The 18,441-nt window shown below is 30.7% G+C and overlaps 1 protein-coding gene across 2 annotated transcripts; it reads left to right on the forward strand.

The window, feature by feature from the left end:
* The first annotated feature begins 7,628 nt into the window (after positions 1-7,628).
* Positions 7,629-17,733, forward strand: PHO1-H8 (PHO1 family protein). Of its 2 annotated transcripts, none has more exons than XM_006606309.4 (15): positions 7,629-8,003; positions 9,620-9,700; positions 9,811-10,042; positions 11,083-11,422; positions 12,732-12,780; positions 14,338-14,409; positions 14,566-14,695; positions 14,959-15,079; positions 15,491-15,740; positions 15,868-15,972; positions 16,083-16,127; positions 16,240-16,392; positions 16,569-16,847; positions 16,925-17,061; positions 17,412-17,733. In XM_006606309.4, exons 1-15 carry the CDS (start codon positions 7,761-7,763, stop codon positions 17,497-17,499), a joined length of 2,325 nt encoding a protein of 774 aa, XP_006606372.1. In that variant the 5' UTR covers positions 7,629-7,760; the 3' UTR covers positions 17,500-17,733. The 2 variants fall into 2 exon arrangements, with proteins under 2 accessions (XP_006606372.1, XP_003556373.1); XM_003556325.5 differs by having other exon boundaries at positions 11,092-11,422.
* Positions 17,734-18,441: the final 708 nt, after the last annotated feature.

Consider the following 18,441-nt stretch of genomic DNA (forward strand, 5'->3'; position numbering starts at 1 on the left):
AACCCTCGTAAGATTCTAATGTAATGGCTTTCCCACCTTCAGATAAAAATAAAATAAAATAAGAAGAAGAGAGTGACATAAGAATGCTTAAAACATAGTAGCAGTGTTTAGCAAGCTTTGCTTTTCAGAAAACCATGATTTGAAATGCACCAACCACCAGTCTACTTAGCAAGAAGAATAGCAATGAAATGGAATGGGGAAGAGATGCTTACTGCAGAGTGCAAAGGTTGTTGGAGAAAGACAAAAAAATCATTGACTCATTAAGTAAAACAATGAGAGTTTTTTTTTTATATATATATTTTATTGCTATTGTTTAGCTTTACCAAAATTCCAATCAGAAATGCCTTGAATGTGCATGTGCAGAGTGCAACATGAGTCCATGCGAGACCCAAGGATTCTGTAAATTGGAGACAATTACTATGCCTCTGTGAATCAAGTCCCTTATTGCCCTGTTTATGTTTCTCACGTACGTCTTTTATTGCTGTGTCTCTATGTCTCACATTCTTATTGTTCCGTTCAGTCCCTTATGTATCACAATCACATACATTCCCTACAGTTTCTTTCTTTTCTTATTAAAACATTTTTTAAGTGAAGAAAACTTAAATGTGATAATTATTATGCTACGAAATTATTTAAATAGATAAAAAGTTGTTAGTCGTTCTATATATTGACAAATTTCTCCTAAGATTATTGATTTTATACTTGTTTGTTGTTTCACCTTTTTTCTATTTTTATAATTGAGTAACATAAATTAGTTCAAGTTCTTTTAATCAATTTATTTCATGTCACATATGTGAGGAAATTCTCACCAAAAAAAAAAGTGTGGAAATATTAATTTTTTTAAAAAAATCATTTCAAAACTTTATGTATAAAAATCATTTCAAAAGTGTGGAAACATTAATTAGTTCAAGTTGTCATGACATTGTACTGTGGTTAGATCCCCAACAAGTTACACAGGCAAATGATTCATTAAACGGAATCAAACATGCAAAAGTTTCAAAGAAAACCAGATATGAAATCTTAGCAAAGAAAAGTTTTCTACTTGGAATCCCTCCATGCATGCATCCCTTTTTCCTTTCATTATTTTCCCTAAGCTAAATGGGGTTGTGCTTTTTACTTTGGAGTAGTATCTACTCAGAATATTCCAGTTTCAAGAAATTTATTAAGCAACTGAAGTGAGGTGGGGAAAGTTCTTACAACATCGTCTTTAAAAGTAATAAATTATGGATTGGATCCAAGACCCCTGCCCCGCAATTGTTGTGTTCTTGGAGAAAGCTCTCACTACATGGTCTTTATTACAAGTAATAAATTGTGATACTGAATCCAGGACCCCAATTATTTTCTCTTCATGCATAGTACTACAACGTCATCTTCCAAGATCCTTGAGTCCCAGCTTTTGTGGTCTGGTTGATATATATTATTCAGGTTAACTGGTGTTGCTTTTGTCGTACATGGAGTGTAGAAAATACTAAAAAAAATTAACTTAAAATAATTATTATTTTAATTTTTCAATGTGACATTAATTATTTTTTTATTTAAATTTCTTATAATATTAATGATAAATAACAAAATTTATAAATGAATTAACGATAAGATAAAATTAATTTTATAAAAGTATTATAGTTTTCTATCTATTTATTAATTTTTCTTAATGTGTAAAACAATCTAGCACCAGTATAAGTTTAAACACGTTTATTCTTATAAATGCACTTTTTTTTTTAATTTTAGTTTTCATAAAAAAAATTGTTAGTTTAATTTTCATAAATTTTACATGAATATGATTTTGTCATGTTAATTATCATTTTAAGGTACTATGTAATAATATTTGTTTTATAAACCAAAGTTTGCTAGCCTCACGTAACACTAATGATCCCAATTAGGTTCACATCCGTAGCACCTAAGATCCTAAGTAACAAACCAATAAATTTTTTATATAAAATAAATATAAGTCAATTTAATGAGATCATGATTAGATAACAGAATCTTTGTGCAATTGAGTGCAATTATTATCTCGTATTATTAGCATGTGATCATATTAATGAATTTGTTTAGTCTAGACGTAATCTTAGGAGTTTTATTTGGAGAATCAATTTGTATAGTTCAATCTTATAAGATTTTATTGTAACTCTCTTGTATATATTTATGCCTTAGAAAACATGAAATACATAACAAAATTATTCTATCATAGAATCCTTTATGGTATCAGAGCCAATAGATTTTGTTTGAAATTTAGTGGCAATGAGTCATCATGAAGACGAGACTCCTAAGAATAAGTCTCATAAACAAGAAGAACATAAGATGGTGAAAAATACTTCATCACCGTATGAATTAAATTCCAACGACAACATGAGAATTGGACGAGGAAAAAGAGGAATAGTACGTGCAAATGTTGTGTACGATGGTGGAACAAGTGCAGACACCAGGATCTCAGAAGGAGACAGTTCAGGTTTGACTGGATTACTATAGAGCAGTGACAGACGATGGTAGAATTACTAAATGCTCATAAAACAAACTCTAATGACAAGATGACAGGTGAGCGTGATACCAATATATGGATAATTGACACAGGGGCTTCCAACCACATGACTGGAAATCTGAATCATATGCATGAACTACGAGATATTTAAAGTTGTTCAGTTGGACTTCCTAATGGACAACATATAACAACGATTAAAGAAGGAAACATGGTGATAGCTAGAGGCTTAAAACTTACTAATGTTCTCTATGTGCCTAAATTGAATTGCAATTTGATATTTGTTTCACAGATGATGGATGAATTGAAATGTGTTGTTCAATTCACTCATAAGTTATGTGTTGTGCAGGACCGTATTTTGAGGACGCTGATTGGAGCAAGTGAACGGAGGGATGGACTCTATTTCTTCAGAGGAGTTCGAAATGTGAGAGCTTACAAAACTAATGGTTTGCATTCCATGGACTTGTGGCACAAACGGTTGGGACATCCTTCCTTGAAGATCAAAGCACTTGAGACCAATGGAACTTGGAAAGTCACACAATTGCCTTCAGGAAAGAAAGCACTTGACTGCAAGTGGGTGTACAAAATAAAGCATGATTCTGATGGAAGTGTAGAACGGTTCAAAGCACGGTTAGTAATTCTTGGCAATCATCAAAAGGAGGGGATCAATTACACAAAGACTTTTGCACCCGTTGTAAAAATGATAACGATACGCACAGTGTTAGCCGTAGCAGCCACACGAGCTTGGGAATTACATTAGATGGATGTGCACAATGCATTCTTACACGGGGACCTTGAAGAGGTTGTGTACATGAAGCTGCCTCCTGGCTTTCTTCCTCAGCAATATGGCATGGTGTGTAAACTTAACAAGTCCTTATATGGACTCAAACATGTGCCTCGTTGTTGGTTTGTCAAGTTGTCCGCTGCACTAAAATACTATGGATTTCAACAATCTCTTTCTGATTATTCTCTTTTTGTCTTGTAAAGACCGGGGGGTACATATTATAGTGTTGGTGTATGTTGATGACCTAATCATTTCGAGTGATAATCATAAAGCTATCACCGCATTTAAAGCCTATTTACACAATTGCTTTCACATGAAAGACTTGAGGATCCTTAAATATTTCTTGGGTGTTGAAGTGACGCGATGTTCCGCGAGTATCTTTCTTTGTCAACACAAATATGCTTTGGACATTATAGCCAAAGCTGGACTTCTCGGAGCTAAGCCATCAAATGTGCTAATTGAACAGAATCATCGTTTGGCACTTGCCAAAGACTTGCCTTTTCCTCATCCTGATCAATATAGATGGTTAGTAGGTCGTCTCATTTACCTCTTTTTTACCAGACTTGAGCTCTCATACTGTGTGCAAGTGTTGTCTCAATTTATGCAAACGCCTAAAGAGACCCATTAGGAGGCTGCTCTCTGTGTTATTCGATACCTGAAAGGGAATCCTAGACAAGGTGGTTTGTTGCGTAAGGATTGTGACCTGCAACTATCTGGTTGGTGTGACTCTGATTGGGCTAGATGTCCTTTAACTCGTAGCTCCCTTACTAGATGGTTTGTTCTACTTGGATTTTCTCTAATTTCATGGAAAACTAAGAAACAACAAACAATATCTTTCTCTTTTGCTAAGGCTGAGTATCGATCCATGACAACTGTAACAGGAGAATTGAAATGGTTAAAAGGTCTTCTCCATAGTCTTGGTATCTCTTATTCTCAACCTATGCGACTTCATTATGATAGTCAAGCAACGCTTCATATCGTCAAGAACCCAATTTTTCATGAGCGCACCAAGTACATCGAAGTTTATTGTCACTTCATTTGTGACGAGTATCTCACTAGCAATATTGCACCTACTTATGTTCCTACAGATGCACAATTAGCTGACATTTTTACTAAGATTCTTGATCTCACTCAGTTCACCTCTTTGCTGTACAAGTTAAGGATATGTAATTTACATGCTCCAACTTGAGGGGGTAATGAGATCATGATGAGATAACATAATCTGTGTGTAATTATGTGCAATTATTATCCTGTATTATTAGCGTGTGATCATGTAAATCAATTTGTTTAGTCTAGACGCAATCTTAAGAGTTTTATTTGGAGAATCAATCTGTATAGCTCAATCTTAGAAGATTTTGCTATAATTCTCTTGTATATATTTATGTCTTAACAAAACATGAAATACATAATAGAATTATTATGTCATAGAATCCTTTACAATTATACATTTAAGAGGTATGCAAAACTATATTAAATCATATTTATAGGATTAAAAAAATATTTTAATCTTTTCATTATTTCTCTTGTTTTGCTTTTATTATTATGCTTATTGTATTTATATGGGTTTGCAAAATTAAAAGACGTAAAGGTTAAAAAAATATTTAATATATTAAAGATAAAAATTATGAAATATTTACTTTTGATAAATTAAAGCATTTAATATAATTTATATTAATAATCAATATTTTTAAAATACAAGACCCAAAATTATTTTCAGATTTCTTTAAGTTATGGCCGAAACTAATGAGTTGAACTTTTAAATTGCTCGTGACTTGATTTATTTATACAATTCATTAATTAAAAGTTTTCATGTGATTTGTTTTTTGACAGTAAGTTTTTTTTTTTTGCAGAAACAAAATCAAGATATTTCATTCATGATAATTTGGCGAATATAAGAAAGAATGTAATGTAAAACTTTGAGGCTAACATGAAATTTATTACCCTCGCAAGCAAATGTGTAACAATATTTGCATGTCTCTTTACAAAGTTTACTCAGTTTGGATTCCGCACATATATCTTTCTAATAGTGGCTCATATCTCAGTATCATCTATGACAAATCAAGCTGTTGATTTTATCTACAACTATTTTGCAATCAGACTAAAAAATAACGTGAGAAACCATGGAGGTCCGTCACCCATTGAAGCGTCTTGAGAATTCCCAACGCTTATTCTTCAAGAACCTGCCTGCAATGATAACCCCAAACCTTTGTCATTGTTAAAAAACAAAAATCATCATATAACCTATATATTTTCATTTACTGTATATTTAAATCATAGCAAACCTACCACGGCAATATGGGGACTCGAAACATATTTTCATACCCTCGGATCACAAATAAACTTTTGATGTGTTTACCTTAGCTGGAATAGAGAACCATTCCATTGAAGTAATTATATATGTTATATATTCTAATTATATAATAAGAAATGATGTCTAGATTAAAGATGGAGATATCTCAAACTAATTCTTTTCGCTCTCTCTTCTTAAATGGATATATGAAGTCCATATATTAAGTTTGTATAATTTCATTATTACAAATAACATACGATTACACTAACTTTATATTATAAAAATCTATTGCGTGGGCGGCTCAAATTTAAAAGAGAAAATAAAATGGAGCGTAGAGATTCGTACTACAAATTTATATAAAAACAAAATACTTGATAAAATATAATCATTAGCTAGCACGTACATGTGTCAAAATACTTGATAAATTTTTTTGAGTTATAAGATTAATTTGATGGTTAAATAAAAAAAGAAAGGAAAATCAAATACTATTATTTCTAACAAACATCAAAATTTTCAATGAGAAGGGAATATATATCATAGCAAGAATCGATTTTAATTGCAAACAGAGTTTAATGTACAGCTTGTACAGCCATATGTAACCACTGACTTGCTTTAATATACAAGTTATTTGCCTTTCGAAAAAAAAGAATCGATTTTAATTGCAAACAGAGTTAATTATAAAAAAAAAGTTATCATAAAAATGCCAACTAAATATTTATCAACGCATAAAATCACTAACCAGCGCAGAGATAAAGTTTCAATTTAATCCAACCAATCTTTTTAACCATGACCTTAACCCATGGGTTACGGCAAAAAAAAATACACAGAACAAAAAACAAATCTCTTAAAAAATTATGGTAAAAAACGCAACAAAATCATGAGTCAGGACTAGCCAATGGACCTACTTTTTTTTTTATTTATAAAAAAAGACAATAACTATTTTGTTGTTAAAAAGTATGCCCTATCGATTTTATAGATCAACCCAATTCATGAGTTGACAAGCCCACTATGAGTTTTCTGACTTGCTTCCATTTCTTATTCATAAGTTATATTAATTAAGTTGAGATAATTTTTTTAAAAAAAATTTATTATCGAACAATCCAATTTTTTTATAGCATTCCAAATTCATAGAAATGTGAAACTAACAACATTATCATTTAAGGGACACAATTATAGTTTTGTAAATTTTTTTAATCAATTTATTTATTATTATATTAGACTAAAATATATCTCTTTATAACATACTAAATTACTCATGCCCTCTTGCACAAAGATTATGTGCTAAACCACTGGATATATGAGTAAATTGACAATCCAGATTAAAAATTAACTAGTGGTCACTCGATCACCACTTAAAAAAAAATCATGTATTTTTTCAATTCTTACCATTCAGATATGATTTAATGACATGTATATTTTGTAATTCTTATTAATTTCTCATTTGATTCATTTAATTATATAGTTACATGTCTACTTAAAAAAATTATATATAATCACATTTCTCACACACACACATATATATATATATATATATATATATATATATATATATATATATATATATATATATATATAATCAAATTATAGCGGTGTAATTTTAATAATTATTATACTATTTTTATAATTTGATATAAAATGTGATTTTTATTAATTCAATCATTGAATTATATCTAAATAATATTAAGATCGTTTGTGTCAAAATTAAACAACAACAAAAAAATAATCAAATAATTCATATTTTAAAATATACATCAATTTTAATTTATATAAATAAGATAATAAATCATTTTTTATTAATATAAATTTTTATATATGTGATTTATGTGAAAATGATTTTCAATTTAATGATGAATTTTAAAAAAATATTATTCAATTAAAAGTTATAAAATAATATAATTATTGAAGTTACAATGTATCTATCTCTATGTATATAAAAAGTAAATCTTAATTAATCAACCAATAATATAAAAATGATTAAAAGAATTTTAATCTTAAGTTTACATTTGAATTGAAATTGGCTACTCATGGTCTCCTCTATTTGCACACGGCTTCTCTCTCTTCTATATATATAAAATCTCTCTTTGGGATTCGATTATGACACCCCCACTTCTAATAACCTATCTTCCACAGTTCCACCTTTTCCTCTACACAACACAACACCTATCACTCTTCTAGCTCTGATCGTCGATCATCCACAAAAGATAAATTACAAAATGGTGAAGTTCTCAAAGGAGCTAGAAGCTCAACTGATACCAGAATGGAAAGAGGCCTTCGTCAACTATTGGCAGCTGAAGAAGCAGATAAAGAGGATCAAGCTCTCCAGGCTTCCCAAGCAATCCCACCACCACGCAAAACCAGACTTTGGTCTCTCCATTTTCGATTCTTTAAGCTTCTTTGTTAAGAATATCGCTCAAAACTTCTCAACTTCCGACCATCATGACCTCAACATCATTCAGGTAATTAAGGAAGGACAAATATTTATCATAATTATATAATTTTACTTTGATCATGAGTTTGTGCTTAATTAATATTGCTTCCCGCGAGTTTGGTTAATATTTTCCGTCAAATTTCAGCTTTTTTTTTTTGGTGTTTTCTGGCAATGAAGTACTAGAATATATCAGTATCTATCTGGCACGTCCGGAAAACCTGTGTTGGCAACAAAATGTCACACACACGCACGCTGAAACCTCGGTGACATTTTTGCGTGTCTCTCTATCTTTTGTCTTCTAGTGTTCCATTATTTTATACTAGCATGTTTTGGATGTGATAAAAGAAAAAAATATGAATAAAAAGAAGAAAATAATTTTAGAAACAAAATTTTTATTTATTTAATCTATTCAAATAGAAGAGGGGTGATGTTTTAGCGCATGACTTTACTGCATGCAAATGGAAGAAAACTAAAGCGACATCTTTTTTTCTGACAACGAATTGTTTTGGAGAATTCAACAGCTGAAACTCTTCGCTTAGTGCGTTTTTAAACAACAGATTATTTTTTAAATCCTCGTTATGGTTAATATGAATGGCCAAAAACAAAACAAAGAAAAGAAAATTAATTTGTTTGCCAAAATTGTAGTAACATAGTGTGCGTAATTGTAGTTGAAGCAATTAACAATTGAAAACCTTATTCGTCATTCATATACACTGTGTGTGGTCCAGTGAAATTGTCCACATGATTCCTAGAAATCACCCATATTTGATCAAATTAACAATAAACGAATACTAACTAACGGGGTGTCTGGAGAATATTTATTGATAAAATAATAAATAATTAGTTTTATTAGCAATAATGATAAAATAATTAAAATGCATTATATAATTATATTTCTGTATGATTTAAGAATACTTATTAATTCTTATCATTCTTTTTTATTTAATTAGGTATTATTATTGAATTTTTGAAGATAAACCTTTTGACATAATCAATACTTAAATTGAATTAAATTCTTTTAACGATGTATCAACACACTATATATAGAGCGGATGTATCGTAAAATTATTCATCAACTCAACAATCCTATATGCATGGATTTAAGTTCTTTTTTTTCTTATTACCCCCTCAAAAAAAGTTCCTTTTTTTCTTTGTATTTTGCTATTATTAAATGCCATCACTTATTTTTGATGAATTTAAATGCCACCACTTAGACATCATTGAAGTTGATATTTCATTTTTATCAACAGTGAATGGTAATAAAAAAAGAGGAGAAATACAATGAATCATGAATGGTTATTAGAAGAAAGAGCTAGAAAATAAAAATTAGGAAAAGTTGGGCATGGACGGAAAATGTAGCGAGATGAGTATATGTGGGGTTAAGTACTAAATAAAGTTGGTTTGGTGGCCTCCTTTTTTTTTCGTGAAACCCTTTTTCTGCTTTCTTTTGGGGAGTTTCTCAATCTCTCACGAAAGCCAACGACACGGTTGTGGTGTTTGGGGTTCTATCTGTGCCACTAGCGTGACAACATAAAATATAAAGGGAAAAAAAATATATTAATGTTAACACCAAAAAAGTAATATATTGCTAAAGAGAAAAATAACTAGGGATACATTAATTAATTTTGTGACGTATGTATGTAGGTGAGGAAGAAAACCACAAAGGGTGACGAAGAAGAAATCTATGAGACAGAGCTTGCACAATTATTTTCTGAAGAGGATGAGGTATACATTAATTAATTTGTTTTATATTTACTAAATTATGTGTATATAATATTGTTGGACTCACATGCATGAAATATATCATTGGTTTTTAATTATGATTTTATGTTCAGATACGTGTGTTTTTTATGAGGCTGGATGAGGAGCTGAACAAGGTGAACCAATTTTACCGGAGACAAGAGAGTGAGTTTATCGAGAGAGGAGAAACCCTGAACAAGCAGCTTCAGATTTTGCTTGATCTCAAGCGAATTATCAGTGATCGTCGCCGGAAAAATTCTCCGTCGAAGCCATATAGCACCGGAATATCCCCTCAATATTCTCCAACCCGAGATTCTGATTATTCGGGTAAGCTTTCTTCTTCATCTCATTAATTTTTCTCTCTATCCAAAACCACATTCAAAGATGGAAACCTCTGCTCTGCATATTCAGGAGATGATTGTCTAGATTAATATTATTATTTTTATTGTAACATTGGATTTTATACTATTTAATTCAATCAAGAAATTGGATCTTAATTAATTAGGTTAGTTTGCGCTCAAGAAAATTCCTAAAGTGCTTGCTGACATCATACAACATATAGAATATTGTATGTCTATGCGGAGTAGTACGTGGAACATTGTCGACCCATCACATATATACTTCAATATGCAATAATTCTTAAAAGTAATGATCGATATTTGTATATTATTTCTCTTACGTTATGTATTTTAGATTACACGATAAAACAACACATTTCAACATACTCTATTATCTTCTATTTCTCAAGTAATTAAATAAAGTGTTAGCACAGTACATAATATTATTCAAAATTTAAAGGGAAATATTTATGTATGTATAAATAAATATATAGTTCTCATTACTCTTATTAGCACAACAATACATGTTGAAGCCAAAAGTGAGAAAAAATAATAGTAACTAATAAGGAGTGCGTGGAATGTGTGGGAGTAAATTGTTTTGTTAGAGGTTTAAGATTTTGACAAAAGTTATATAAGTAATATTTTAATATATCATTTATCTTTCATATTAATTAGATTTTTTTTATTTTCTTAAAACAAATTGAGATATATATAAAATTTCAATAAACAATAAACGGAAAAAAATGCAAAAACAATTTTTTTTGTGTCTATAATGAAAATATCAATGTTAGAACTTAAGATCTTGAGTAAACTATTTAAAGCCTTCATTATTAGGTTGACCTTGGTAGATAAAAAATTAATTTTTGTATGAATTATAGGATAATTATTATCAAAATCAATAATTTATAAACAATGCATTGTGAATTATGATTGAACAATAATATAAAAAGTCTGACGATACTTTCTTTTTCTATATTCTTCATATATATGTGATGGAGTATATGATTAAGTTGCATAATTATATATTAGTTTGTGCAGGAAATTTTGGAGATTCTGATGAAACAAATTCAGAAATTTCACATACGGATGAGGTAATCACAACATTAGAGAGAAACGGTATAAGTTTTGTGAATTCAGCGACGAGGACAAAGACGAAGAAGGGAAAGCCAAAAACGGCAATGAGAATTGATGTTCCAGCCACCAACCCAACTCGGGCAATTACAGCTATCACTAGCATGCTGTGGGAGGATTTAGTCAACAATCCAACCGGAGACTTCCTTCACAAGAGAAAGCTCCAATGTGCTGAGAAAATCATCAGAAGTGCCTTTGTGGAGCTCTATAAAGGCCTTGGCCTACTCAAAACTTACAGGTTCTTTTTTATTATTATTATTATTATTTATATATATTCAAATTCCGTAGTTTTTATTAGTATTTGATTATTACAGAATAATTTACTTTTAACTAATGTTTATTTTAGTATGAATCTTCAATATCTAAGTGTGAAAACGAGTAAAGCTAATCTAAAATTGTAAAAGTCTGTAACTGTTTACCTTTTCTATTAATTCATATATAAAGTTTGAACCGTAAATTTTACTTAAAAAGATCAAACTTCTCAGCATTTAATTCAAGGTTGGTACTTGTTGTTATTAATATTATCATCATCGTTCCATTTGCCGGTTAAAAATGAAAAAAAAAAAAAAACTTAGAGAAAAGGGAATATTGATTTCGTGATTATCTTAGCCAAAGTTGGAAAGAATATATAGAAATGATAAGGAGGCCAATGAAAGGGTGTGCTGCATGGCAGTTCACAACATCACGTAAGGTTTTGGATTAGAGAGAATAAATGAAGGTTGGTGTGATTGTCACGTTAGATCAATAGATCTATTCACTCAAAACATATCACTCAATATTTATATATAAAATATATATTATATTATATTATTAATATGTACTCATAATATCTCTGTACTATTAATTTGATTTCATTTAGACAAAAGTTATATTAACATAGACAAATACTAATGTTTGACATTTATCTTATCTACTATACTAAATGACATTTTTTATAGTGTGAATAAGGCCAATGGCATGCTAGGATATTGTTTCTCTACCTGAAAAAATCAAAGACAGTGTGAAATAATGAAAAATAAATTTGGCATATACCAATAAAAATATGTTAAGTATTAAGATTATTTTCACTTAATATAGTTATTTTCTAAAAAAATTAAGCTGATATAAACATTGTGATTCTACCCTAATAATATAATACTAGTACATTACACTAATATTATGATATACCAATTAATAGAATTATCATTTTTTATATTAATAAAATTATTTATTGGTATACATTGTATTATTGTATAAACCCTTAGTGTTTATATTGATTGTATTGATAATTTATATCTTTAATAAAATTAAGTTATACTATCACAGAGAAACACAGGACATTAATGTGTGTTGTAAGGGGCATTTTTTTTTTCCAATGAATCTATGCATGTATGAAATAATTATAATAATTATTACCGTATGAATGTCATTCAACCTTACATTTCTTTACAAAATATATGAATATATTTCGTTGGGTGGTGGGTTTTATGCAACATTAATTTACGTATAAGCATGCACCTCTTTCATGTTTTCGCAACTTCTAATACCACATTCTCTCATTTTGGCAGCTCACTGAATATGGTAGCATTTACAAAGATATTAAAGAAATTTGACAAGGTAAGGCTTAAAAATGTTTCCTCCTCTTTTCTCTTATTATAACACGCTACATGTGCAAATATACGTAGGCAAACACAAATTAAGAAGGATTTGATGAGATTGAAGAAGTTCTCGTTTATACTAGGTGTTACTCTGATGTCACATTCAATCACATATTTTGCAATAATATTAATAAAGACGAAAACCTAATTAAAGGAAGTTTCTTAAGAATTAATCCTTTGTCGTATTACTATTCATGCTTAATTGCACCTGAAGGCTACGCTAATTCATACATGAAAGTCATCAGAATCTTAAACTATTTCCATGATGGACAAGATCAAACCTGATTTACCATCACAACTAAATTTGACTTACAGTATATATGACCTAAAGATAGTGATAGTACCACTAAATTTCTCTTTTCCATTTCCTCTTGAGTGATGGAGTCACATCTTATATATACGTCCAAAACTCTTTTTGCTTCTACATCTATTTAATTTTATTCAATCAAAGGGAGTACAGCTGTTTGACACAATATATGAACTTAACATTTTTTAGGTGCAAGTCTGCGAGTGCATAAGAAAAATATGTGCGTTCGAATATAATATTTATGATCATAGTCATAGAGAGCTTAGCTTCATATATTTAATTATGCTTAACATATATCTGGTGCGTGGTGGCTTTTATCTTTTTCTTTTTTAATAAGATGTGGTATTACAATTCTTTAGTCACAATATGGCGCGCACTCGTGCTTTTCTTGCAATAACATAATTCGTTTGAAAATGTTTAAGACAAAAAAGTTATCAGTTTGAACCCAAAACAAAAATTCTTATAACTTTTTTTTTTCAATTTTGGAAAGACAAGAACCACTTTTTTTTTTCTTTAGGTAAAAGTGAGTAAAAGGTAAATATTGGAATGGTTATCGGCGCATTCAGCAAAAGTGAGACTTTCAAGAAAAATAATTATAGTGTTCTTGTAATTGAATATTTTTTTAATTTATTTTTTATTTACTTCCGAGTTCCGACAATAACCTTTAACGGTATACAGATGTGTTATCCATGAATGTGTTTCGGTAAATCAAATCATCAGAGTAATTTGTAATGTATTTGTTATAAAAAATAAAGGAAAGAAGATGATATTAACCCAATTCATCAAGATGTCTAAGGTTGTTGGAAATATAGCTATTAATATTCCTGGTAATGCATATATAAAAAGATCCTGATAAGGCTTAGTTAATCTTTTTCTTTGAATTTGCCATTGGGCTTAACTTAGGTTGAGTTTATTTATAATATGATATCACAATTCATTCAATGTTCAATTTTAAATCATGAGGAAAATGTTAAGATGTTCCACACGAGAGATTAGTAAAATTTAATCAAATATTAGTATATTTCAATGTAATATGCATCAAAAGTTGTGCGTGGTCTCAAAATTACACATGAACTATTCCTTGGCATTGATAATTTATTATGCTACTAACTTTAATTAAGTTTCCATATCTAATCTGTTACTATGAGTTCATATTCCTATTATATAAAGAAAAACATAAATAAATCATATTGTCATCTGATCGAGCAGGTATCTTGTCAAAAAGCTTCTGCAAATTATTTAAAAGAGGTGAAGAGATCACATTTCGTTAGTTCTGACAAGGTACATTTTGGTTTCTTCCAATGCCTTAAAAGAAAAAAGATAAGAGATCAAGCATTCAACTTTAATTTTTTTTATTTTGGTCTTCTTTAATTCTTGATAATGGGTTATATGGTATTCTAATTAGTGGTTATCATTATAATACGTTGGTTTTGTAAGGCTTTTGGACTAATGGACGAAGTGGAATCCATATTCACAAAGCACTTTGCCAACAACGATAGGAAAAAGGCAATGAAATTTTTAAGACCCCAACAACATAAAGATTCTCACATGGTCACTTTCCTTTTCGGTAATGCTTCTCTCTCTCTGTCTCTTCCTTCATATTGGCATGGCACTTTAACATTGACTAACACTTGCAAAATATTTTACACATAATGAAAGTAGTGTCGCTTCAAATTGCAATGAAATATATCTGAGTTGATCACTGCATGTACCAACAGACAAGTCAAATAAAATTTTGATGTACTGCTATTAGCATATGCTTAGTGGCCACTAATTTGAGAACTGCGTGAACCTACCAAGCTGATTAGTCAAATTTTACTGTGTCTGCAGGGTTGTCTACAGGTTGCTTTGTATCCTTGTTTTGTGTATATGCAATCTTGGCACATTTGTGCGGTATATTCTCCTCTAGTAACGAGCCAGCTTATATGGAAACAGTCTACCCCGTTTTCAGGTTTCTTAACATTGTTCCAACTTGAACACATTTCACACATTATCTCTTTTATGTACTATTCTACTCCACATCCTAACTCTATGACCAAAATACCACGTAGGAATGTGATATGCAATTCTATATATAAATATGTTCAACACAAATAGCTAAGTAGAAAAACCGGTTTGAAATGAGCTCTTACTAATTTATCTCTATCAATAAGGGTAACCTTGAGATAAAAACTTCCCGTAGGTAGATTATAAAATCCTATATATCTTTTTTAACCTTGCTTTATAATTATAAACCATGAAATCAAATGTAGTTAAACTAAGCAGATTGTAAAAACTCCCCTGAAAATTTAATTTCCAGAATTTTAGACAAAAATGCCTATGATATAGGTGCACTAATAATGGTTACAATGATTTTGTGCAGTGTGTTTACATTGTTAAGCCTGCACTTGTTTATGTATGGATGCAACCTGTTCATGTGGAAGAATACAAGAATCAATTACAATTTCATATTTGAATTTTCACCAAGCACAGCACTCAAGCACAGAGATGCATTTCTGATAAGCACTACCTTAATGACAACTGTGATTGGGGCAATGGTCATACATCTTCTTCTAAGGGCTGCAAACTTTTCTCCTACCGAAATTGATGCCATTCCTGGAATTCTTCTTCTGGTTAATCTAATCACTATTGCTTTTCCTTGTTATTTATAAGATAAAATTGTTTGCTTTACATTTGGGAAAGTAGTTTATTAATCCTTATAGTATAAGGCTGATACTGATAATGAAATTCCATTTTCAGTTTTTCATAGCACTGCTCATTTGCCCATTTGACATTTTTTATCGCCCAACACGTTACTGCTTCATCCGTGTTATTTGCAACATAGTATGCTCTCCCTTTTATAAGGTAAACTTCCCTCATCCAATTTATTGGAAAACTTGGATACATTGAAATACCATATATGTAGAAAACTGAGCTTGGCATATTTTTTTCATTTTAATTTATCATTTCTACAGGTTCTGCTAGTAGACTTTTTTATGGCTGACCAACTAACTAGCCAGGTGATCTTATTATAGCCTACAAGTTGATTTTACTATAGTGATTTTTTCACTTCTACTTATTATTATGCATCTTAAGTAACATTAAATTTCTATGTTATGGTTGTGTTTACAGATTCCATTGCTAAGGCATTTGGAAACTGCAGGTTGTCACATTTTTGCTAGAGCTTTCAAAACACACCACCCTGATACATGCCATTCTGGAAGAGTATATATGGAAATAACTTACATCATCTCATTTTTGCCATATTATTGGCGTGCTTTGCAGGTAAGCCTAGGATGCAGATTGGTAATTGTAGGTTCTCTTTTGACATTGCAACCTAGGAAACTAATCAACTACTTCAACCATTGGAGACATGCTACATTGCTAATTGAATTTCTCTTTTAATGTATATTCCCCATTATTTCATAAACTAACACATGCTTATTGAATGCCCTTACAAGTGTGCGAGACGGTGGTTTGATGATGGTGACGTGAACCATTTGGCTAACATGGGCAAGTATGTTTCAGCAATGGTGGCAGCAGGGGCTAGAGTAACATACAGCAGACAGAATGACCATCTATGGTTTGCTATAGTCTTAATTACTTCTGTAGTGGCCACAATGTATCAACTGTACTGGGATTTTATCAAGGACTGGGGATTTCTTAATCCTAAATCCATAAATCCATGGCTCAGAGATGATCTAATTCTAAAGAATAAAAGCATATACTATATGTCTATTGTAAGTTTTCTTTGCCTTCTGATCTGAATATCACAATCATAAGCTTTTTTATATAATGAAGTGATATTGGATTGCAGGTCTTAAATATTGTCCTTAGAGTGACATGGGTAGAGACTATCATGCACTTCAAAGTAGGGCGTGCCCAATCACGACTACTAGAATTTTTATTAGCTGCACTTGAGGTTATTCGAAGAGGGCATTGGAATTTCTACAGGTATATTTTATCATATTTAGAAGAGATGAATGAATTTTTTATCTTCCAGAATTTCAAAATGCCTATCTCATCCAATGTAACACAAGCTATTTCACTATTTGTGTTTACCAATAAGCAAGGACACAACACATGCCTACGTAAACTTTGGGTCAAAACAATAATGTCACTACTCACTAGAATATAGGGTGACAATGACAGAACTCTAAGTCATAGTGATTTGGTTTTGTAATATCTTTTACCATATTACAGACTCATCTTAAAACCTTAAAGCTAAGCTTCTAAAATTGGTCCTTAACAGTTGATAAATAGTGAACACAGTCACTCATGAACTTGATAACTTGTCTGAACAGGTTGGAAAATGAGCATCTAAATAACGTTGGCCATTATCGGGCAGTGAAGACAGTTCCACTACCATTTCGAGAGGTAGACTCTGACTGATGAGTGATGAGGTGATTTTTTTTGTAAAAAAAAGATGTCCTATGGACATGCTAACCAAAATAGAGGCATGGAGTGTAAAGAATAAAGAAGGGAGGAGGAAAGAAACTTTTCTTAATCTTTTTCTTGTTTATTGCCTCTTTTTCAGGCAAGTGGACATGCTAAAAATCGTTCAAAGAACATATTGTTCTTTTTTCTTGATTTTAGTAAATATTGAAATGTTAGTGTTGCTTATAATTTAGTTTGTCAGGTAAAACAAATTTATTTTTTTATCCGCAAAAATAAAAAATAAATGATTAACAATAAGTCATATCCAATTTAATCAACTAAATTAGATTCTCCTAGTAAAATAAATTTAAGTTGGCCTACAATGTTTTCCAAGTTTTAAAATTAAAGCAACTTTCCACTAAATTTGTTGAACTTCAATACTCTCCCTCACTGACTTTTTCCCTTGACGCAAATCTCAAAATCAAGCTAAGTTGTCTTCTAAACTTTTCAAATTTTGGACCACTGAGTCCTTTGGTAAGTGTATATTTAACCGAGCCTTCAGTGCTATATAGTTCTTCTCAATGTCACCATATAGTACCATTCCTTTGGTACAATTTTTTTATCAGCCAAAATGGAATTATATTAATAGAACCGGGTATTAGGGTACCCGAACAGTTACAGGCAAAAAGAAAAAAGCAACTACTATACTGGTGATTATTAGATATTTGACCAAGATGATAATGCACTTCCACATGTTTGGTTCTGGCATGAAAGAAAAGATTTTCTACCAAGTGAATCACTACCTGATTGTCACACAATATTGCATAATCAATCAGTTGATGTACATTTCATACTAGTTGTATAAGCAATGTACACCCTTGAGGTGCCGTTATTTCTACTCTGTACATAACAAAGATACAGTAGACAGTCTCTTGGTGCACCAAGACACTAATCCTG

This window comes from Glycine max, chromosome 20 (assembly GCF_000004515.6).
Source record: "Glycine max cultivar Williams 82 chromosome 20, Glycine_max_v4.0, whole genome shotgun sequence".
Classification (NCBI taxonomy): domain Eukaryota; kingdom Viridiplantae; phylum Streptophyta; class Magnoliopsida; order Fabales; family Fabaceae; genus Glycine; species Glycine max.

Excerpts from the sequence above, each read along its gene's own strand:
- PHO1-H8 (XM_006606309.4), top strand. The coding sequence starts at position 7,761 with ATGGTGAAGTTCTCAAAGGAGCTAGAAGCTCAACTGATACCAGAATGG. Across the intron at positions 15,080-15,490 it reads ACAGTCTACCCCGTTTTCAG|TGTGTTTACATTGTTAAGCC; the intron begins GTTTCTTAACAT and ends GATTTTGTGCAG. Across the intron at positions 15,973-16,082 it reads TATGCTCTCCCTTTTATAAG|GTTCTGCTAGTAGACTTTTT; the intron begins GTAAACTTCCCT and ends TCATTTCTACAG.